This window comes from Hyla sarda, chromosome 3 (genome assembly GCF_029499605.1).
Source record: "Hyla sarda isolate aHylSar1 chromosome 3, aHylSar1.hap1, whole genome shotgun sequence".
In the NCBI taxonomy this organism is placed as follows: Eukaryota; Metazoa; Chordata; class Amphibia; order Anura; family Hylidae; genus Hyla; species Hyla sarda.
Genome location: NC_079191.1, coordinates 38786503 through 38810846, shown reverse-complemented (window position 1 = coordinate 38810846; position 24344 = coordinate 38786503). Strand labels below are relative to the sequence as shown.

The 24344-nt window shown below is 43.8% G+C and overlaps 1 protein-coding gene across 1 annotated transcript in view; it reads right to left on the bottom strand.

The window, feature by feature from the left end:
• TPO (thyroid peroxidase) overlaps window positions 1–24344 on the bottom strand; it is a 172482-nt gene that overhangs the window by 96491 nt on the left and 51647 nt on the right. Inside the window, exon 6 of the mRNA XM_056563064.1 lies at window positions 7945–8454. Coding sequence (XP_056419039.1) covers window positions 7945–8454 — 510 coding nt within the window. The remainder of the gene's footprint in view (window positions 1–7944; window positions 8455–24344) is intronic.

The following is a 24344-nucleotide window of genomic DNA, read 5'->3' as shown; positions in this document are numbered from 1 at the left end:
TTTTCACCAAGAAATGATGCAAGTATCGACAAAAGTTTACCACTCATATAAACTAGAATATGTCACGAAAAAACTGTCTCAGAATCAGAATGAAAAATAAAAGCATCCCAGAGTTATTAATGAAGAAAGAAAGCAAGAGCCAGTGCACGGTCTTCAGATTTATTCAAGAGGTATAAACAGGTAACAGGATAGTACACATACCGGCACTCCGGATAGGATGTGACGCGTTTCGGGTCACGTGACCCTTTGTCAAACAAACTTCATCTGTTTGACAAAGGGTCACGTGACCCGAAACGCGTCACATCCTATCCGGAGTGCCGGTATGTGTACTATCCTGTTACCTGTTTATACCTCTTGAATAAATCAGAAGACCATGCGCTGGCTCTTGCTTTCTTTCTTCATACTTCTGAGGAGATTGCCGGGCGCAAGGAAAGGAGTAGCTGACTATCTTCCATTTTCATTTTCAGAGTTATTAATGCTTAAAGTGACAGTGGTCAGATGTGCAAAAAATGCCCGGGTCCTTAACCCCTTAAGGACGCAGGACGTATTCAAACGGCCCCTTTTCTGAGTCCTTAAGGACTCAGGATGTTTGAGTACGTCCTGTCAAATCCCGGCCCCCCGCCGCTAGCTGGAGGGGAGCCGGTGCCCGATGCCGGCTGAAATCGTTCAGCAGGCATCGGGGCATATCGCCCAGGGGGGTCATGATGATGTCTCTGACGGCCCCGAACAGCCATAGCCAGCAGGGGTGAGGTGGCACTGGTGCCACCTCACGATCGCCCTGATTCGTCGGCCGACCATCTGCGGGTGTCACTCCCGCAACCTGCTCCGCCCCTCTTGAGGACGTGAGCGGGTGCGGGACGTGCACCCCGGGAGCTGGGGACCCCGATCCCCGGCGTCAATGTTGGGATCGAGGCCCCAGGAGCGGCGGCGACGACGAGGGACTGACCTGATGTGGCGTGGATCGTTGGTGGTGAGTGACAGCCTCCTGCTGTTGCTTAGCAACAGCTCCCAGCATGCAAAAAGGGCAAAAAGGGCACTGATAGACCGTACATGCTGGGAGTTGTAGTTTTGCAACAGCTGGAGGTATTTCCCCCCTCCCCCCCCCCCCCCCAATGTGAACGTACAGGGTACACTCACATGGGCGGAGGTTTACAGTAAGTATCCGGCTGCAAGTTTGAGCTGCGGCAAATTTTCTGCCGCAGCTCAAACTGCCAGCGAGAAACTACTGTGAACCCCTGCCCGTGTGACTGTACCCTAAAAACACTACACTACACTAACACAAAATAAAATAAAAAGGAAAAAACACTACATATACACATACCCCTACACAGCCCCCCTCCCCTCCCCAATAAAAATGAAAAACATCTGGTACGCCACGATTTCCAAAACGGAGCCTCCAGCTGTTGCAAAACAATTACTCCCAGTATTACCAGACAGACACTGACTGTCCAGGCATGCTGGGAGTTTTACAACAGCTGGAGGCACTCTGTATGGGAATCACTGGCGTAGAATACCCCTATGTCCACCCCTATGCAATCCCTAATTTAGGCCTCAAATGCGCATGGTGCTCTCACTTTGGAGCCCTGTCATATTTCAAGGTAACAGTTTAGGGTCACATATGGGATATCGCCGTACTGAGGAAAAATTGTTTTACAAATTTTGGGGGGTATTTTCTGCTTTAACCCTTTGTAAAAATGTAAATTTTTGGGGAAACCAAGCATTTTTTTTAATTTTTTTTACATATACAAAAGTTGTGAAACCCCTGTGGGGTATTAAGGTTCACTTTACCCCTTGTTACGTTCCCCAAGGGGTCTAGTTTCCAAAATGGTATGCCATGTGTTTTTTTTTTTTTGCTGTCCTGGCACCATAGGGGCTTCCTAAATGCGGCATGCCCCCAGAGCAAAATTTCCTTCAAAAAAGCCACATGTGACTCCTTCTCTTCTGAGACCTGTAGTGCACCAGCAGAGCACTTTTCACCCCCATATGGGGTGTTTTCTGAATCAGGAGAAATTGGGCTTAAAATTTTGGGGGGTATCTTCTGCTATTATCCTTTTTAAAAATGTAAAACTTTTGGGAAACCAAGCATTTTAGGGAATTTTTTTTATTTTTTTACATATGCAAAAGTCGTGAATCACCTGTGGGGTATTAAGGTTTACTTTACCCCTTGTTTTGTTCCCTGAGGGGTCTAGTTTCCAAAATGGTATGCCATGTGGGGTCTTTTGCTGTTCTGGCACCATAGGGGCTTCCTAAAGGTGACATGCCCCCCAAAAACCATTTGTCGCTCCTTCCCTTCTGAGCCCTCTACTGCGCCCGCCGAACAATTAACATAGACATATGAGGTATGTGCTTACTCGAGAAAAATTGGGTTTCAAATACAAGTAAAAATTTTCTCCTTTTTTTTTCCCCTTGCAAAAATTCAAAAATTGGGTCTACAAAAACATGCGAGTGTAAAAAATGAAGATTGTGAATTTTCTCCTTCACTTTGCTGCTATTCCTGTGAAACACCTAAAGGGTTAAAACGCTGACTGAATGTCATTTTGAATACTTTGGGGGGTGCAGTTTTTATAATGGGGTCATTTGTGGGGTATTTCTAATATGAAGACCCTTCAAATCCACTTCAAACCTGAACTGGTCCCTGAAAAAAAGCGAGTTTCAAAATTTTGTGAAAAATTGGAAAATTGGTGCTGAATTTTGAAGCCCTCTGGTGTCTTCCAAAAGTAAAAAAAACATCAATTTTATGATGCAAACATAAAGTGGACATATTGTATATGTGAATAAAAAAAAATATTTGGAATATCCATTTTCCTTACAAGCAGAGAGCTTCCAAGTTAGAAAAATGCTAAATTTTCAAATTTTTCATCAAATTTTGGGATTTTTCACCAAGAAAGGATGCAAGTATCGACAACATTTTACCACTATGTTAAAGTCGAATATGTCACGAAAAAACAATCTCGGAATCAGAATGATAACTAAAAGCGTTCCAGAGTTATTAATGTTTAAAGTGACAGTGGTCAGAATTGCAATAAATGGCCGAGTCCTAAAGGTGAAAGAGGGCTCAGTCCTTAAGGGGTTAAGGTGAAAATGGGCTGGGTCCTTAAGGGGTTAAGGATCAGGCCATTTTTTTCAAATCTGCACTTTGTGCAATAATAACTCTGGGATTCTCTTACTTATGAATTTGATTTCAAGATTCTTTTTTTCATGACATATTCTACTTTAAGATAGTGGTAAATGTTCATCAATATTTGCCTCATTTCTTGGTGAAAAATTGCAAAATTTAATGTCAAATTGGGAAATTTAGCATTTTTCTGTCTTTGAAACCCTCTGCTTGTAAGGAATATGGACATGCCAAATAAATTCTATATTGATTCACATATACAATTTGTCTACTTTATGTTGGCATCATAGAGTAGACATGTTCATACTTTCTGAAGGCATTAGAGGGCTTCAAAGTATAGCAGCAATTTAAATCTTCCATTAATGACCCCATTATAAAAACTACACCCCTCAAAGTATTCAAAATGACATTCAGAAAGTTTTGTTAACCCTTTAGATGCTTCACAGGAATAGCAGCAATGTGGAGAAGAAAACTCAAAATCTAAATTTTTTACACTAACATGTTCTTGTAGCCCCCCTTTTTTTTTACAAGCTATAAAAGGATAAAAAGCCCCCCAACATTTGTAACCCAATTTCTCTTGAGTAAGGAAATGTGGATGTAAAGTGCCCTGCGAGTGCACTACAATGCTCAGAAGGGAAGGAGCGACATTGGACTTTTGGAGAGCAAATTTTGCTGAAATGGTTTTTGGGGGGCATGTCTCATTTAGGAAGCCCCCATGTTGCCATAACAGCAAAAAAGAACCAACTGGCACACTAAATGGGAAACTACACCCCTCAATGAATGTAAAAAGGGGTACAGTGAGCCTTAACACTGCACTGGTAATTGACAGACTTTCGTTAAAGTGGGACATGGAAAATTTTAAATGTTATTTTTTTTTCACTAAAATGCTGGTGTTACCTCAAATTTTTCAATTTAATTTGTAACCAAATTTCTTCTGAGTATATTACTACAACAACAAAAAACGTGGTCTCAAATGGCTGGAGGTGCTCGACCCCAAATGCAGTTGTGCATTTACACTGGGGGAGCAGATCCTGCCCTTGTAGTCCATTGCTAGGGGCGATCCCCAGCATAAAAATACATACAATGGAGGATGCCTGCAGCGGACTACAAGTGCCACAATAGAATCCTACACCAGATAAACGGTGTGGATGTGTAACAATTAGAATAATACAATACAGAAATTTAGGTGCACTACTGTGGTAGATGTATACAATGACATTGGCTATCCCTCAACACTGATGTTAAAATTGAGACATTCGCCAGTGTATCCTTATATGAAGGACACACCAGAGCCCGCACACCAACGCCAAGGTTTCTCAAATGGCACAGGACCTAACGCTAACATACCTGTGCGTGATAAGCAAAAACCAGGGGCCAGTGGGCAATTACAGCGGCATTAGGCCGACATGCAGCCTGCTCCCAGTTACCTTCAGCGTGACTGAGCACACATACAATGGGAGGAGGGAGAGAGGCTACAAGCCCCACCCAAGTTGGCTGATATAGGTGCATGGCCTCACAGGTGCAACCTTAATGCTGCCTAGAAAATGTTCAAGGCACATTAACATATGGAGTTTACACACCTCCAAGTATCCTCCTTATACTTGGAGGTGTGTAAACTCCATATGTTAATGCGCCTTGAACATTTTCTAGGCAGCATTAAGGTTGCACCTGTGAGGCCATGCATCTATATCAGCCAACTTGGGTGGGGCTTGTAGCCTCTCTCCCTCCTCCCATTGTATGTGTGCTCAGTCACGCTGAAGGTAACTGGGAGCAGGCTGCATGTCGGCCTAGTGCCGCTGTAATTGCCCACTGGCCCCTGGTTTTTGCTTTTCACGCACAGGTAGGTTAGCGTTAGGTCCCGTGCCATTTGAGAAACCTTGGCGTTGGTGTGCGGGCTCTGGTGTGTCCGTCATATAAGGATACACTGGCAAATGTCTCTATTTTAACATCAGTGTTGAGGGATAGCCAATGTCATTGTATACATCTACCACAGTAGTGCACCTAAATTTCTGTATTGGCGTATATTACTACCCCATATGTGGACGTAAAGTGCCCTGTGAGCACACTACAATGCTTAGAAGAGAAGGAGCAAAATTTGGCTTTTGGAGAGCTAATTTTGCTGTTTTTTAAGGAGCATGTTTCATTTATGAAGCCCCCATGGTGTTAGATCAGCAAAAACAAAAAAACAAAAAATAAATAAATAAAAACAAACGGCACACTAGCTGGGAAACTACACTCCTCAAAGAACATAACAAGGGGTGCAGTGAGCCTTACCACCCCACAGATGTTTGATGAATTTTCATTAAAGTTGGCCATGTAAAATAAAAATTAGATTTTTTTTTAAAATGCTGGCATTACCACACATTTTTCATTGTCACAAGTGGTAATAGGAGAAAATGTCCCCAAAATGTGTAACCCAATACCCTGTATGTGGACGTAAAGTGCTCTGTGGGTGCACTACTATGCTCAGAAGGGAAGGAGCAAAATTTGGCTTTTGGAGGGAGAATTTGGTTGGAATTGAAGTCGGGGGCCATGTGCGTTTGCAAAGCCCCCTGTAGTGCCAGAACAGTGGACCCCCCCCCCCCCCACATGTGACTGTATTTTGGAGACTACACCCCTCATGGCATGTAATAAGGGGTGCAGTGAGTATTTACACCCCACTGGCATTTGACAGATTTTTGGAACAGTGGGCTGTGCAAATTAAAAATGTAATTTTTCATTTTCACAGACCACTGTTCCAAAAAATGCTCACTGTAACCCTTATTACATTACATGAGGGGTGTCGTTTCCAAAATGGGGTCATATGTGAGTGGTTTTTTTTTTTTTCAATTTATGTCAGAACTGCTGCATCTATCAGCCACCCCTGTGCAAATCACTAATTTAGGCCTCAAATGTACATGGCGCTCTCCCTCTTGAGCCCTTTTGTGGACCTGCCGAACACTTTACATCCACATATGGGGTATTTCCGAATTTGTGAGAAATTGCATTACTAATTTTGGGGGTCTTTTTCTCCTTTTAGCTCTTGTGAAAGTATAGGGCAACACCATCATGTAAGTGTAAAAAAAGGAATTTTTTACACTAACATGCTGGTGTAGCCCCAACTTTTCCTTTTCATTAGGGGTAAAAGGAGAAAAAGCCCCCAAAATTTGTAGAACAGTTTCTCCTGGGTACGGAAATACCCCATATGTGGCACTAAACTGTTGCCTTGAAATTCGACAGGGCTTCGGAGTGACAGAGCGCAATGCGCATTTGAGGCCTAAATTAAGGATTTGCATGGGGGAGGATCCGGATGCAAACATGGCACTTGCCTCCTCCACCAAAATTACCCTACGGCAGTGTTTCCCAAACAGGGTGCCTCCAGCTGTAGCAAAACTCACAGCATGTCTGGACAGTCATTGGCTGTCCGGAAATGCTGGGACTTGTTGTTTTTCAACAGGTGAAGGCTCTGTTTAAGAAACAGTGCCATTCAACATGATTTTATTTTTTAGGGGGGGGGGGGGGGGGGGGGTAACTGTGTAAAAGTTTTTGTATATGTAGTGTTTTACTCTTTATTTCCCGCAAGTTTCCCGCTATGAGTTTGAGCTGCAGTGGATAATTTGCTGCAGCTCAAATTTGCATTGGGAAACTCACTGTAAACCCCTAAACCCCTGCCTGTGTCAATGTACACTGTACTTTTTTTTTTTTTGGGGTAGGGGGAGTGCTGGTGCAAGTCTCCAGCTATTGCAAAACTACAACTCTCAGCATGCACTGACAGACCATGCATGCTGTGAGTTCTAGTTTTGCCACAGTTGGAGGCATGCTGGTGGGGAACCACTGAGTTAAGTAACAAACTAATTCAGTGTTTCCCCACCAGTGTGCCTCCAGCTGTGGCAAAACTACAACTCCTAGCATGCAAGGTCTGTCAGTGCATGCCGGGAGTTTAAGTTTTGCAACAGCTGGAGGACATGGGTTGGGAAACACTGAGTTAGGTAACATACCCTAACTCGTGTTTCCCAACTAGTGTGCCCCCAATTGTTGGAAAACTACAACTCCCAGCATGCACTGACAGATGCACTGGATGCACACAACTACAACTCCCAGCATGTCATTTGGCTGTCCATGCATTCTGGGATTTGTAGTTTTGTAAGATTTGGAGGGCCACAGTTTAGAGACCACTGCACAGTGATCTCCAAACTGTGGCCCTCCTGATCTTGCAAAACTACAAATCCCAGCATGCCCAGACAGCAAACGGACATCTGGGCATGCTGGGAGTTGTCGTTTTGCAAGACCTGGAGGACCACAGTTTGGAGATCACTGCAGTTATCTCCAAACTGTGACCCTCCATTTAAGAGTACAAAACTCACCCGATTGCTGCCGCCGCGACACTGCCCTGCAACTGCTGCCACCACCGCCCAACAACGATTGTCCCGCTGCCACTGCCACCACCACCATGGATCACAGCTGCCGCTTCACATGTTCCTCTGCTCTGCCTAAATTTGGTAGGGGTGGGAAGAACTGGGGAACCGAACTTTGAACCCCCTGCCCAGATCTGCCATTGGTCGGTCACTCCCTACCGACCAATCGCAGGGATAGGAGAGGATGGGGAAGGAGAGAAGCATGGCTGAAAAACAAAAATTGCTGGTATGCTCCATGTGTTCCCAACCATGACCTACAGCAATTGTAATGTTTCCTCCACCTCCAAGCAATGCCCAATAGACTATAGTAGATTACCGTATTGTAGCTCAAGCTCAGTTTGTGAACTGTGATGCTCAAACTGATAAACCAACTCAAATACACCCCAAGTAATGCATTAAAGAAAGAACATAGGACAGAAATAAAAAAATGTAAACCTGATGAAGTGCTCCAACAATTTTCCGAGTTTCCTGGTAGGTTGTTTCAGAACTCCAGTGGGGATTGAGTTTTTTTAAAGCAATGGCAACACGGTTGTGTTCTCTCAACCACAATGTATGCATTGCCGTTAGGGTGACGACTTCATTTGACCTGGTTTCACCTGCAAGGAAACATTCGATTCTATCATCATGTGCGGCATTAGGATCTTGTATACAGGGTGATGGGTTGTCAGCTACAAAAGGCATGTACTCCCGTCCATGATCAGAATGGAGAAGATTCACTCTTAGAAGGCCCTCACTGTCATGATTCCTCAGTTTTTTTTCCACACCTACAGTGCTGCCATAGACAGTCGATGCATCAATAAATGATGTCAAAGCATTTATCTGTTCTCTTGGCCTTGTAATAGAGGGAAGTCCGAATATTGCACTCTGATCTCCGGTACCACAGGCTGCTACAGAGCGGAAGAATGGTATGCATCCACTTGTGGACAGTGAATCATTTGTAGATATCTATAGGGAGAATAAAACAGGAAATTATTGGTACATGTAAGGACGAAGTAAGGCTGTGTGCACACAAGTTCAATGCAAAAAAGAATCGGCAACATAGTACAGTACAGCATAAGTGAATGTAGTGGATTTTTAGGCATGCCTTTATTTGCGCTATTCTACTTTTAATAACAAAATGAGGGTAGCTCACCAATCTAACAGACATTGTGATACAGATACAATGTACTTAAAGGGGTATTTTCAACTGACAAATGTATTGGGTATGTGCTGATCAGAGGGGGTCTGACAACTAGGGCCCCCACCAATCATGATAACGGAGGAAAACCGTCCAATAAAATAACAGAGTACACTTGAACGATCAGTTTCTTTATGGGGCTTCCAAAAATTGTCGAGTGTAGTTTTTCATTTCTTATGATCAGTAGGGGTCCTAGAAGTCAGACCCCTGCCAATCAGCTTGTTATATTCTAGCCCGTGGATACGGAATACATTTGCAAGTTGGGAATACCCTTCAGGGCTGTTAGGTACAAATGGTGCAGGCTATTGACTCGAGACCACGCCATATTGAGTGGCCCCCAAAATTAGCTGGGGCCACAGCAAATAGCCAGCATGTGCAGATTGCCTCAGGCAGCTATGAATCCTAGATCGCCGCTGTCAAAGCTGAAAGTGGCATACCAAAAAATGTTTTAGTTCTGCCTAGTGACATAGTTGTGTGGATTTGTTTCAAAACAGCGGTGACGGCAAGCCACTGTTCAGAAAGACTCCGTATTTGCAGATCCTTTGTCATTCATAGCTACTGTCGGGAGCAGTCTCTACTAATAGAGCGCAGACCACATACATCAATGTTCTTATTAAAAGTTTGACTCTCTCCCCCTTTCCCATATAAAAATATGTAAACATAATAAATATAGATATATGCAATAGAGAAGGAATATAGGGGAGAGCACTCCTATTTGCACACAATTCGGATACAATGGAACAAAAGGATATGTGTGCTGAGCTGTATGCGGATCCAGTGAAGCAATTGACACCTGCAGGGTGCACGCAATCAAGCTGAAGTAACAAGTAACAAACAAACAAAAGAACGATAGCATGCACTCACCGCTCAACTAGTGTCTAGGCATCCAGAGGTAGCGCTCAGAGGCTACGCCGGTCGTTTCACGCGACAGTGCTCGCTTCTTCCGGCCTCTTGGAGGCCGGAAGAAGCGAGCACTGTCGCGTGAAATGACTGGCGTAGCCTCTGAATGCTTCAGCAATACCTGATATGCTGTCCCATGATCCCAGACCTCCGGACGCCTAGACACTAGTTACATAGTTACATAGTTAGTATGATTGAAAAAAGACATACGTCCATCAAGTCCAACCAGAGAATTGAGCAGTGAGTGCATGCTATTGTTCTTTTGTATGTTTATAATAAATATAGACATATTTGGTATCGTCGCATTAACTATTGTCCGAACTTTTAAAATATAACGTTATTTATCACATATTGTGAATGGCGTCATTTTGGGTTTAATTCGGTGACTCCAACTGGCAAATTAATTCTGGATTTGGATCACAAATCAGATTTGGAAGGAGTCCCTGCTCCTGTACAGTACACCAATCAGCAGGGCCGGGGGCAGAGTACCCAGTGAACAAAGTGAGTGGAAGCGACAATGCATAGAGCATAACTGCTTACCCCTGGACCACTCAGTATACAGGGATATAAAAATCTGAAAAAAATCAATTTTTGGGATTTAAACTAATCTGACCTCTTTGTGAAACTAAAAGAAAATCTATTTGATAGGGAGAGAGTGTAGTGGGTGAGGTCATAGTCAAAAAGGTGCAGTGGGAGCGATCCAATGAAGCAATTGACACCTGCGGGGTGCACGCAATAAAGTTGAAGTAACAAGTAACAAAAATACAAAGAACGATAGCATGCACTCACCGCTCATCTATTGTCTAGGCGTCCAGAGGTAGCGCTCAGAGGCTACGCTGGTCATTTCACACGACAGTGCGCGCTTCTTCCGGCCTCTTAGAGGCCGGAAGAAGCACGCACTGTCGCGTCAAATGACTGGCTTAGCCTCTGAGCGCTTAGGCGATACCAGATATGCTGCCCCATGATCCCAGACCTTCGGACGCCTAGACACTAGTTGAGCAGTGAGTGCATGCTATTGTTCTTTTGTATGTTTATAATAAATATAGACATATTTGGTATAGTCACATTGACTATTGTCTGAACTTTTAAAATATAATGTTATTTATCACATATTGTGAATGGTGACACAAAATTTTGGGATTTAAACTAATCTGACCTCTTTGTGAAACTAAAAGAAAATGTATTTGGTAGGAGAGAGTGTAGTGGGTGAGGTCATAGTCAAAAAGGTGCAGTGGGAGTGATAAAGAAAGTTTTCCTAAACAAGGTTCATCAGGGGACGCTATTCCACAGTGAGCCCATCAAAAAGGTAGTTAAACATGGGGGACCGCAGCGATCTGAACTTATTGGCCAATGACAAGAATCCTTATAGGTTCCTTAAATGGTGGATACAATGAGGGCTTAATTACTGAGTAGCAAAAGGAACATCGAGCCCATGCTGTATCCACCATCTGCGGCACTCATTACTAACCATTACTTATATACAATGATGACCCAGAGGCATACGTTAAAGGGACTCATTAAAACTGCTGAGAGCTCTATACAGAAGTTAGGGATGAAAGCGCAAAACAACACCAGATGTATCTGTCATCTGGCTTTCACGAATAAAAAAAAAATACTGTTTAAAAGGCAAGCTCTCTATGGTAGGTGAATGGAGCTCAATGTATTGAGTTTGCCAAGCCCCTCCTCTTCACTAGGATTGACAGCTTTAGTGCCCAATCAAAACACCACTGGAGTTCAGAGGGGGTCAGGATGGCTCTTAAGACATGGAACTTTGGACACCAAACAAAAAGAACCTGCCTTCCGGTGGTGGTCTTGACTATAAACAATGTTTTTTCGAGTCATGCAAGCTGCATGACCAAGACAATAGGCATGGTTCCACTCCCCAATGTTTGCATAGACTTAAAACAACTGACATGTCTCCCTTATAAGGGTACTCCGCCCTTAGACAGCTTATTCCCTATCCAAAGGATAGGGGATAAGATATCTGATCACCGGAGTCCCGCCGCGGGAGACCCCCACGATCTCCCTGCTGCGCCCGGCGTTCATTTAGAGCATCGAGTGCAGATCCAGAGGCTTGTGACGTCATGGCCATGCCCATTGGTGATGTCATGGCCACACCCCCTCAATGCAAGTCTATGGGAGGGGGCGTGATGGCCATCATGCCCCCTCCCATAGACTTGCATTGAGGGGTGTGGTCGTGATGTCACTAGCAGGGGAGTGGCCATGATGTCACGAGCCTCGCTCCGCATTGGCAGTTTGCTCCGTTCACCAGATGTCTGGGGTGCCGCAGCTGAGATTGCGGTGGGGGGGGGGGTTACTCCGTGATCAGACATGTTATCCCCTATCCTTTGGTTTGGAATAAGATGTCTAGGGGTGGAGTACCCCTTTAAGGCCTCCCGGGCCCTAATGCAAAGTCTATAACAGGGCCACCCTTTATAACTTGTATTTCACATTTTGTACAGTATATCACTCACAGCACCAGTGATTCCATATGGAGCCGAGGAACTTTTGGCTCCCCACAGTCTCCAAGACCTGGACAGAACTACCAACTCCTCTGGCTAATAATTACCTTTCTGATTCCTTTGTTCCTATTTGGGAATTAGAATATTCATAACAGAATACATTGAAGAAGAATAAAAGTTGTGTGTGAGATTTATTACAAGTACATTGAATTTGGATGGAAATATATTAGGGCCTTGATGTTGGGGGTGGGGTAGTTTTAAACAAGTGTTTGAATAGTCAGAAAGAACATAAAGCTCAGTAATGATTACGACATCATCTCTGAAGACCCCTCATTCACTCATCTCATTAACGTGGTAAAGTGCCCAATCCCGGGGAGACCGGAGGTAAACTATGCCGACCATCTGTTAGAGAATTCTATCCAGAAAGAGAGCGGATCCAAGATTCACAGGAAACATCTAATAATATAATAGTTACAGATCTGTCCCCGGTGAGAAAAGTCTCTTGAATATCATCAAAATGATCATGTAATTTTCCAGTACTTTTTGAAGTTTCCTCTTCCACATTGCCGTAAAGCTGCCATTTTAACATAATTTGAGATTATTTATTTGCAAAACATGGAAGTGAAAGGCCAACGTTAGTATTATGGGTAATGGTTATACCTTATACTTATAATGAATAATTATCATTGTGTCTTTATGTTATTAACAAAACACAGACTCTCTGTGTTATTATATAGAAACCATTCAGGTTTTTCCTGGTAATTTTAAGAATTATCAAACCGGGCAGACGGTACGAAACAAGGAGCCCATTGACATCTATCATCGGTAAAACGTATTGCTTTCTGTGAGACGGCTACATTGTATCTTTTATAAAGGCAAAGGGATGGATTTTGCAGGGGGTTAAAGTGAAGGATTGTGTAACATTAGCAGTATTGTTCTCTTTTGTTCTCTTCTGCCAGAAGCAGTCAGCCTAATTGTCGACCCTATTGTCAGATGAATGTTACCATTCACATTCATATAACGCCTATATTCAACTAAATATCAGAATACCATTATTCCTAAATCCTTATGAGTGGAGCTGAATAATGCAAATCTTGTAAAAAGGGCTCCTATCCATTATCATGTATTGTCTTGATGTATCTATATGTGACATAGGGGCCAGGGTGCTATTCCAGAGTCTAAATTAATTTCATTCTAAAGTAACATTGAGTGTTTAAAGTTCTAGTTTGGGTCTGAATTCATTTTGGGTTCTAGTCTTGAGGTCTGAATTCCTTTTGGCTTCTAGTCTTGAGGTCTGAATTCCTTTTGGCTTCTAGTCTGGGGTCTGAATTCATTTTGGGTTCTAGGTTGGGATCTGAATTAATTTTGGGTTCTAGTCTGGGATCTGAATTCATTTGGGTCTGAATTCATTTTGGGTTCTAGTCTGGGGCCTGAATTCATTTTGTGTTCTAGTTTGGGATCTGAATTCATTTTGGGTTCTAGTCTGGGGTCTGAATTCATTTTGGGTTCTAGTCTGGGGCCTGAATTCATTTTGTGTTCTAGTTTGGGATCTGAATTCATTTTGGGTTCTAGTCTGGGGTCTGAATTCATTTTGGGTTCTAGTATGGAGCCTGGGTTAATTTTAGCTCTGAATTCTTCTGGTGTTCAAGTATGTGGTCAATATTTATTAAGGGGTTTGGTCTGGTGTCTCATATAAGTTAAAGGTCTGGGTTTGAGGTCTGCATAAATTTTGGGGTCTAAATAATCTTTGGGTTCTGGTCTGAGTTTTCATGCTTCCCATTTTCCCATGCTGCATTTTCATATGAGACGAAATTTCATGAATGATTGTCCATCTGATAACTATGAAGCTTATATTCCTGGACCTTGGGGGAAGGGACGCAGTCTGAAAACCTTACTTTTGGGACCAAGATAGATGTGCTCTGCCTGACTAAATCTAAATGTTGCTGTTCATTGATTTACTTTTAAGCTTCTAGATTTCCTTTAAGATTACATTAGCATTGTCTCAGTTGCACAGAAGCCATAGACTATGAATTTACACTTATTATCATCAGTACATAGGCTAACATTCATCATTGTCTGTAGACTGTTTTTTGTGTCTAGAAAAGGTGCAAAAAAGGCACAAGCAGGGTTTAATTGTGCCTCTTTTGGGCATTTTGGTTTACACATTTCTGCTGATTTTGAGTTGCAATCCACTGATTTTGGCAATACACATGATATGGAAGGATTTTATGAACTGCGCCTTTTTGTGAAAAGGTGCAAAAAAGGCGCAAAGCCACTGAAAAGTCTCTAAACGACACCATCCCAGACTTAGCTTAGCTTTATGGTGTATGTGAAGAGTAAAATTTCAGAAAATGTGACCTGCACAAAATTTATGAAATGCTCTGCGACCATTTAATAAATCTGATTCTCCTACACATTACCAGCGCACAAAAAAAGGTGTAGAAAAATTCTTCACCTACAATGATAAATGCCATGCTTAATTCTGTTGCCTAAAGATGAATTTGATAAAAGTAATGTGGCAAAGTTTTCATTTTTCCTCACATCAAAATAATATTCAAGTTTGCATGTTAACTATGTCAAATGTGGCCTGGTACATTTGGTGCTGAAATCCAAATTTTGTTTTGTCCTTAAATAGTACCTCTCATGATCTTGTTAACTGTTATAATCCCCTCAGTTCACTGCCCCATCATGATAAACCACCCCCTGCCTTAATTTTTATATTTTTTTTAGTTTTCTACCTTGATATTTCTCTGTATTTTCTGCTCAGTCTCAGTCAGATTCACAGACATCATCTGAAGCCATACAGGGGAGAACTTCCTCCCTTACTCTGCTGCACACAGCCCAGAGCAGTTCAGTGTGAGATGAGTTATGATCAGCTAAGGCTGCACACACACCCCTCAGCACTCCAGACTGCATTTCCTGATTTTGGACTTCTGCCAGGCCAGCAGGAGTCCAAAGTCTGTGCAAGAGATGGGGGGGGGGGTTATGTACTCTGGACAGATAGAGAGACATTTAGTAGCAGCTTCGTTAAACACAAATAAAACAAAGAAAACTAAAAAATTTTAAATAAACAAATTGCATTTGAAAGATGTTTTTTATTTACCATAAGGAGCACTAAAATTTGTTTTAATGAGAGTGCCTGTTTAAAGGTAAACACCACAATTGCCTAAGTAGGTTAAATGTTCAGCACTGGTTAATTTCTCAATATATCTTAATAGATTATAATGGTCATTTTTTTTTTCTTTTTAACACAAAGTTTCAAACCCCAGATATAGATATACTGCAGATTTAAAGGATACCATGCTGGCTGCTTGCAGCTGCTACTAGAGGAAGCTTAGGCGCCAACTGCATGTGGTTATACATTGAATTAAAAAGTAAAACAGCATGCGGCGAGCTTCTAAGCACCCTCTGTTTTCTTTTAAATATAGCAGGTGATTTGGAGCTCTGTATCAGGAAAGAAAACTATAAAGAAAGGATACGATCAGTTCAGAATTTGGGACATAAAAATGTCAAGGGGACAAATTGAAGATTTGTCAATTTTACAGATCTTTGGAACAGACGTCTTTGCAAATGAAAAATTTTATTTTTTAATTTGCACAGACCAATGTTCCAAAGATCTGTAAAATGCCAGTGGGGTATAAATGCTCACTGCACCCCTTATTAAATTCTGTGAGCGGTGTAGTTTCCAAAATGGGGTCACATGTGGGGGGGGGGTCCACTGTTCTGGCACTATGGGGGCTTTGTAAACACACATGGCCCTCAATTTCGGACACATTCTCTCTCCAAAAGCCCAGTGGTGCTCCTTCTCTTCTGAGCATTGAATTTCACTAGCAGAGCATTTTACATCCACATATGGGGTATAGGGCTTCATTTTTTTTCTTATTCTCCCTTGTGAAAATGAAAAATGTAGGATAACACCAGCATTTTAGTGAAAAAAAAATGTTTTCTTCATTTTCACATTTAACGAAAATTTGTCAAACACCTGTGGGGTGTCAAGGCTCACTATACCCCTTGTTACATTCCATGAGGGGTGTAGTTTCCAAAATGGGATCACATCTGGGTATTTATTATTTTGGGTTTATGACAGGTCCACTGTAAAATCAACCACCCCAGGGCAAATCACCAATTTAGACCTCAAATGTACATGGTGCACTCTCACTCCTGAGCCCTGTTGTGCGCCCGTCGAGCATTTTACACCCACATATGGGGTATTTCCGTACTCAGGAGAAATTGGGCGTACTCAGGGAGTTGTAGTTTTGCAACAGCTGGAGGCACACTGCTAAAACTCCCAGATGCCCTTTGGTAGTCTGTGCATACTGGGAGCTGAAGTTATGCAAAAGCTGGAAGCACACTTTTTCATAGAAAAAATGCGCCTCCAGCTGTTGCATAACTACAATCCCCAGCATGCACAGACTACCAAAGGGCATGCTGAGAGTTGTAGTTGGAACTCCAGCTGCTGCAAAACTACAACTCCCAGAATGCCATTTGGCTGTGCATACTAAAAGTTGTTGCTAAGCAACAGTAGGAGGTGAACAGGCTTCACCTCCTGCTGTATCCTGCCACCAAGACCACCGCATCTGCTGCCACCGCTTCTGCCACCGGGACCACCGCCAGACCAGGGAAAGGTAGGAGACCCCTGCCGGCCCCGATCGCCATCCTGATCACCGCCCAGCAGGGAAGTGATTGGTCGGTCGTTCCGACCAATCAATCAAGGGATCGTGGGGTGGCACTGGTCTCACCACCAGACACCCGATTGACCCAGAATTGCCGCAAATCGCTGGTCTAAATTGACCAGAAAGTTGAACAGATTTGTAAATGACTTCTATTAAAAAATCTTAATCCTTCCAGTACTTATTAGCTGCTGTATACTACAGAGGAAATTATTTTCTTTTTGGAATACAGAGCTCTCTGCTGACATCACAAGCAAAGTGCTCTCTGCTGACATCTCTGTCCATTTTAAGAACTGTCTAGAGTAGGAGAAACTCCCCATAGAAAACATATGCTGCTCTGGACAGTTCCTACAATGGACAGAGATGTCAACAGAGAGTACTGTGCTCGTGATGTCAGCAGAGAGCTCTGTGTTACAAAAAGAAAATAATTTCCTCTGTAGCATTCAGCTGATAGGTACTGGAAGGATTAAGATTTTTTAATAAAAGTATTACTTTCTGGCACCAGTTGATTTAAAAAAATAAAAAAAGTTTTCCACCGGAGTACCCCTTTAAACACTGTTATACAGGATGTGCACTCACTACTTTACATTGTAGCAGAGGGTGATTTCTTCAGTGTTGTCATATGAAAAGATAGTATAAAATATTTAAAAAAAGGAAATGGGTGGACTCAAGAGAGATATTGTATATATACCTGTGGTGACCCATTACAGGATGTTGTACTGTCAGGTAAATGTTGCCTCTTGCGCTTCCAGTGTCACTGTTCTGGGCCCACTAATCCAGAGTATATTGCATTTTGTTATCTTGTGAGTTTGTGTTATGTGTCAAGGTATGCCACCACCTGCTGGTTCAGGTCCTGCTCCATGTCTACCTGCTGCTGATGAGTTGCTTCACTATGTGGGTGAAGAAAGCTACTCATCAGCGACTGTAGACTCAGGCTGCTGCTGATTGAGCCGGTACTGCTCCTGCCACCCATCCCCTCCCCAGCAGCCATGGCAGAGGAAGGTGAGCGCAGAGGGCCCCCCCGAGTCAGACCTGCGAGTTGATGGACCATGTCGCCGATAGGCATCGGCCAACTGACTATGTAGGATCTCACTGTAGTAGGTCAGTTTGTCCTCCCTCTCAGTGGGTGTAAAAAAGGCCCCCATTCTGGGACGGTAGCAAGGGTCCAATAAGGTGGAGATACAGAAGTCATCCCGCTGACGAATTTTGACAATTTTGGCAAGCAACTCATGCCATTTGCGCCAGTGACTCGGAGGGACTACCTGCCTCCATCTCCACTGCATACTGCCACGGTGTGTCTGGGTCCTCAGTCTCGCCTTCCTCATAACCCTCCAGCTCCTCGGGCTGCTCCTGCTCCTCCTCTCCTGTCCGATGACTAGAAACACCGGTCATCTCATCCAACCTAAACTGTTCTCCACTCTGCCCCTCATCCTCCTCCTCCAGTTCAGCCCCCACAGGGCTCACGTAGCCTTTAGACGTAGGCACAACGTCTCCATTGCCGTGACCAGCCATCGTTTCAATCATTTGTTGTAGGAAATGTAGGAGTGTAATTACGTAGTTCATGGCGTAATCCAGGCAAATTACAAATAATGTGGCTTCCTTAAAGGGCCTCAGAAAACGGCAGGTGTCACGTATGAGCTGCCACTTTTTCACATTGAAGTTACACAGGGGAGTACTCCTATCTGCTTGGATCATCAAGAAATCGGTGATGGCTTTTCTTTGTTCGTATAGTCTGTCCAACATATGGAGGGTGGAATTCCAACGTGTGGCAATGTCACAAATAAGACTATGTTGTGGGATACCGTTCTGACGCCACAGCTCAAGGAAGGTGTGCTTGACGGTGTACGAGTGGCTGAAGTGCATGCACAGTTTCCTTGCCATTTTCAGGATGTTTTGCAAATGGGGTGAAGACTTGAGGAAGTGCTTGACAACCAGATTCAACACGTGTGCCATGCAGGGCGCATGTTTCACACTTCCTTGTCGCAGCGCGGACACGATGTTCTTCCCGTTGTCGGTCACCATGGTTCCCATTTCCAGATTTCGTGGAGTAAGCCATACTCGGATTTTTTTACGAATGTATTTTAGCTGTTCCTCCCCTGTCTGATTCCGTTCGCCAAGGCAATTAATGTGAAAAACAGCTTGACACTGCTGTGCCCTACACACATGGTACGATGAAGGGCCACTGAGATTTCTATGTGCAGTGAAGGCCGAGAACACGATGGAGGATGAGGAGGAGGATTCGCACACTGACACATGACCAACTGCCTGAAAGCGAGAGCGTGGAGGAGGAAGCGGTGTGACCTGTCCAAGTTGCTGTTGTGGCTGTGCAGGAACCACATTTACCCAGTGGGCCGTAAAAGACAAGTATTGTCCCTGCCCGCAGTTACAGCTCCACACGTCGGCACTGCCATGGACTTTTGAACACACCGACAGGCTCAAGGACTGGCCCACCTTCTCTTGTACAAAGTTATGCAGGGCTGGTACTGCCTTATTCGCAAAGAAATGAGGGCTTGGGACTCTCCACCTTGGCTCGGCACAAGCCATCAATTCCCTGAAAGCTGCAGAGTCCACCACTTGAAAAGGGAGGGACTGCAGCAACAGCAACTTTGACAGGAGCACAATCAACTTCTGTGCCGTTGGATGAGTGGGCGTATACTGTTGTCTCTTGGACATGGCTTCGCCGATGGATTGTTGGCGGAATGGCTGACTAAAAGCGGGAGAAGCAGGAGCGACAGAAGGAGGGTTTGACACACAGCTTCCTTCGGCTGAGGTGGTGGAGCCTTGGCTGGATGAAGTAGGGAGCGGATGGCCACTGGGTGATGCAGCAGGTTGGACCACTACATCGGAGCCACGGTTCTTCCAGGTCGCTTTATGGTGGCGAAGCATGTGTTGATGCAGGGCCGTGGTGCCGACATTGGGACCCTGGCCACGCTTCACCTTCTGCTGACATGTATGTGGCTACATGAACCTCCTCCGGATGCCTGATGAAAAACTGCCACATCGCCGAGTAGCTGATTTTCCCACCTACAGTCCGCACTAATTGACTGCTACTGGCACTGTCTCCAGGGACCCCTGTTCACTACCTCTCGGAAAGGTAGGCTGCCTCGAAGCAGGTGGTCTTCCCCGGGCACATTTGGCTCCAGAATTTCCACTCCTGCCACCATGCTGACTGCCAACTGTGCTACCGCCTTGCTGGCTCAGCTGCTGCCTCCAGGGCAACCTGCAACTCTCATCTCCTGATGATGATGAAGCCACTTCTGCACCTGGCTCCCAATTGCGATCAGCTTCATCATCATCATCATCATCAACAGTTGTCAGCACGTCACTGATGTCCTCCTCAGGTTCCCCAACAGTGTCTGCTTCAGGACCCTGAACCCTGGCAACACCGCCTCCCACGTCACTCTCCGCATCACTACTTGGCCACCTAGTGAAGCAAGTGGCGCATGTCTCCTCCCCTTCTTGGCTGGGCAGTAGCTGCTGACTGTCCTCTTTTAGATCGTCCTCAGTGAATAGTGGAGCTGAACCCAAAGCATAAGATACTTCTCTAGGAAATGGAACAGAATAGGACAAAGGCAATGGGAGAACAGGGACTGCTCCCGGGCCATGCCAACTGAGGGTTGTGTCTGAGGAACCCACCGACTGTTGACTGGGAGGGTCAGATGTCACTTGTGATGAAGTGGATGAGCGTGTTAACCAATCGACGACGGCAAATGGGTTGCTAGTCGAGACACGACCACTGGCTGATAACGGGAGCACAGGCCCCTCGCTGCGACTCCTGCTGCCACTCGCCCCTAGTCTGCTTCCAACTCTGCCTGAAGTATTTAGGCCTCTGCCACTCCTCTGCCACTGTGCATGTCCTGGCACTTCTCTGCCTGACACAGTGCGTATATGAGGGTATTACAATACGCTAAACTACTCTTTAAATAGTATTTGTCTGTGTTTACTTATTGCTGTCCTTTCACAGTAAGTAGGCCAATACACTACTTGGATGTACGTATGCGGTATGCACTGATGAGGGCAGAAATATGCGCAACAATACGCAGAAAAAAATCTGTATTTTTGTAAAACACCAGCCGGTGAATACTATTGTTTGGACTTTCAAAGCATGTAGGCCCTTGACAGATTAACAGGTACAAAATGGTACACTACTTGGATGTACATATGCGGTATGCACTGTTGAGGGCAGAAATATGTGCAACAATATGAAGAAAAAAAATAAGTTTTTTGTAAAACACCAGCCGGTGGGTAATATTGTTTGGACTTTAATAGTATGTAGGCCCTTGACAGATTAACAGGTACAAAATGGTACACTACTTGGATGTATGTATGCGGTATGCACTGATGAAGGCAGAAATATGCGCAACAATACGCAGAAAAAAAATCAGTTTTTTTGTAAAACACCAGCTGGTGAATACTATTGTTTGGACTTTCACGGTATGGAGCACCTTGACAGATTAACAGGTACAAAATGGTACAATACTTGGATGTACGTATGCAGTATGCACTGATGACGGGAAAAATATGCGCAACAATACGCAGAAAAAAAAATCAGTATTTTTTAAAAACACCAGCAGGTGATTACTTTTGACAGGAGTCAGGACTTTCCCTGTATCTAGACTTGTTACAGATACAGAATAGTAGACTGCTTTGATGTAGTCATATGTAGTGTTGAGCGGCATAGGCCATATTCGAATTCGCGAATATTCGCGAATATATGGACGAATATTCGTCATATATTCGCGAATATTCGCATATTCGTTATATTCTCGTTTTATTTTCGCATATGCGAATATTCGCGTATGCGAAAATTAACATAAGTGAATATTGCATATACAAAATTAACACGCGCGTAAATTCGCATATGCGAAAAATAGCATATGCTAATTTTCGCATATGCGAATTTACGCGCGCCAGTCTCACACAGTAGTATTACAGCCTTCTTTACACCACACAAGCTGAAAGCAGAGAGGGATGATCACTGTGATGTGTACTGTGAAGAAAAAAAAAACAAAAAAAAAAACGAATATTCGTAATTACGAATATATAGCGCTATATTCGCGAAATTCGCGAATTCGCGAATATGCAATATTCGCGAATAATATTCGAATTGCGAATATTCGCGAGCAACACTAGTCATATGGTATTCCCGTATAAGAGCAGACAAATGCACTACAGTCTGCTGAAAAAATAACTTATTTGTGAACAGCAGCAGGACCCAACAGTGCAGCGCCACAAAAAAAAAAAAAGGGATTAAACCCCAAATTGCACTCTGTCACACAATTCTGAGCAGCAGATGATTTGTGGAGCAAAAAAAAACCACTGAATTACGCTGAAAAATGAGACGATAAGATGTTCAGGCAGCTTGGAGATCTGTATGAGGCAGCTGACAGCTATTTGCCCCTCTCTGCTGCAATGCTCAACAATGTGAATAGGAGGTTTAAAGATCAAAGATCCTTCGCAGTGAGAACACCAAAGCACTGCACTCCTGTCTTTCCCCAATGCTGATGTGACTAGCAGTTGCAGTGTAACTCTGTGGTATAAGCTAGTCAGACACACACAGTCCCGTCCTCTCTATCTCTGAGTGCATGGATTAAATGAAGAGAGGCAAGATGGCTGCCAATTATATAGGGGCTGTGACATCACAGGGGCCAGTGAACACTGATAGGCTGCATCTCACATGTGATTTAGGGTCAGCCCGCCTACCTTCATTCCCGCCGCTGTTTCCCGCCCTCCCATAATCCCCTGCCCCATGTACTCACATGTGGATCCGCCATTTTAGGTCTCCAATAGCCTGGAACGCTGTAAAATGGAGTTTAATGAAGCAATTTGCACTATAGAATCGCGGCGATATTTGCATTCGTTGCAAATCGTATTTTTCATGAAATTCGTAATGAATTCGGGTTCGTCAGCTTTGGTTCGCTCATCTCTAGTATCTTCTCATGCTTCAGTCAACTCCAGGTTATGCCATTAAGCCACTATGTGGTCTCCTCCTACTGATGCCACCTCCAGGCTTAAAAGTTCAATTTCAAAATCCTTAATTTAAATTTCAAAATCTTATATTTAATTTTCCAACTCATACATTTCAAGGCTCTCCTCACGCTTCTGCCAACTCCAAGCTCTGTCATTCAGCCTATATATGGTTTACTGATGCTGCTGGCCCTGCGTCTGGGAATAAAAACTTTTGTTATGGTAGCTCTAGCTACCCAAAATCTTTCATTTAAATTTCAAACTTCGTCTTTTTTTCTTAGGGATTGTGAATCCCTGGGGTCTCCACATCCTTCAGCCAACTCCAGGTTGTGTCATTCAGGCAATATATGGTTTACTGATGCTGGGGAATAAAAACTTTTGTTATGGTAGCACTAGCTACCCAAAATCTTTGGTTTAAATTTCAGAATTCATTTTATAATCTTAGGGATTGTGAAGGCCTAGTGTCTACTCATGCTGCTGCCAACTCCTGGCTGTGCCATTCAACCACTACATGGTCTCTTCATGCTGCCAAAACCTCCACGCTGTGTCATTCAGCTACTATATGGTCTCCTCATGCTGCCAACACCTCCACGCTGTGTCATTCAGCCACTATATGGTCTCCTCATGCTGCCAACATCTCCACACTGTGTAATTCAGCCACTATATGGTGTCCTCATGCTTCAGCCTCATCCACACTGTGTCATTCAACCACTATATGGTCTCATGCTGCCAACATCTCCACGCTGTGTCATTCAGCCACTATATGGTCTCCTCATGCTGCCAACATCTCCACGCTGTGTAATTCAGCCACTATATGGTGTCCTCATGCTGCCAACACCTCCACGCTATGTCATTCAGCAGTGATTCTAAAAGCGATGCCGGAAATCTGCATGTTATTCTGAATAAAAGTATTATTTCCCTACCCCTGCACACTCCAAATGCGTGTTAGAACACAGCAAAGTGTTCTACACCCCTATTGAGGCTCTCTGTAGGCCGTTTTTAATATAGATTTGCTGCAAATAATTTCAGATTCAACCTGCGAATCGTCCGAATCAAATTTTTCAAAAGTTTGCTCATCTCTAGTGGTAATCTAAAGGATGCCCAGGAAGAGCTCAAAAGTCTGCAGCCACGCTATTCACAAGCCCTCCATCACACAGGCTCAATTTCAAGCCTGGCGATAAGCTAGAAGCTCTGGATAAATATACAGTAGTCCGTCTAAAGCCAGTGTGGGTTGTTACCAGTCACAAATCTAAAGCCAGCAATCTAAAGTATAAAGTCCATAGCAGCCATCATTCAGCCAAGTGAAGGGAAGTCCCAGCAAGCAGAAAGGCTCCACAGGGTTACTTTGATCTGTTTTGTAAAGGATATTGCCATCATTCCTGTCTCAGTAAAAGATAGTTTTCTGTAACCCTACATCTGTGGTCATTATTGTTCCCAGCGCTTGGCCCAGAAGAAATGTCTAAACCTTGTAGCGTGGTGGTTAACACTACCCTGGCATCGCAAATTGTGCATCACCCCAGTAGTACACCACATAACAATACTTAAAGGGGTTATCCAGCATAAGGTGATTTTAAATGGTACCTTGCAGACAGTAATGGACATGCTTAGGAAGGATCTGCGCTTGTCTTAGGCTAAATGGCTATGCTGTGAGATTACCAT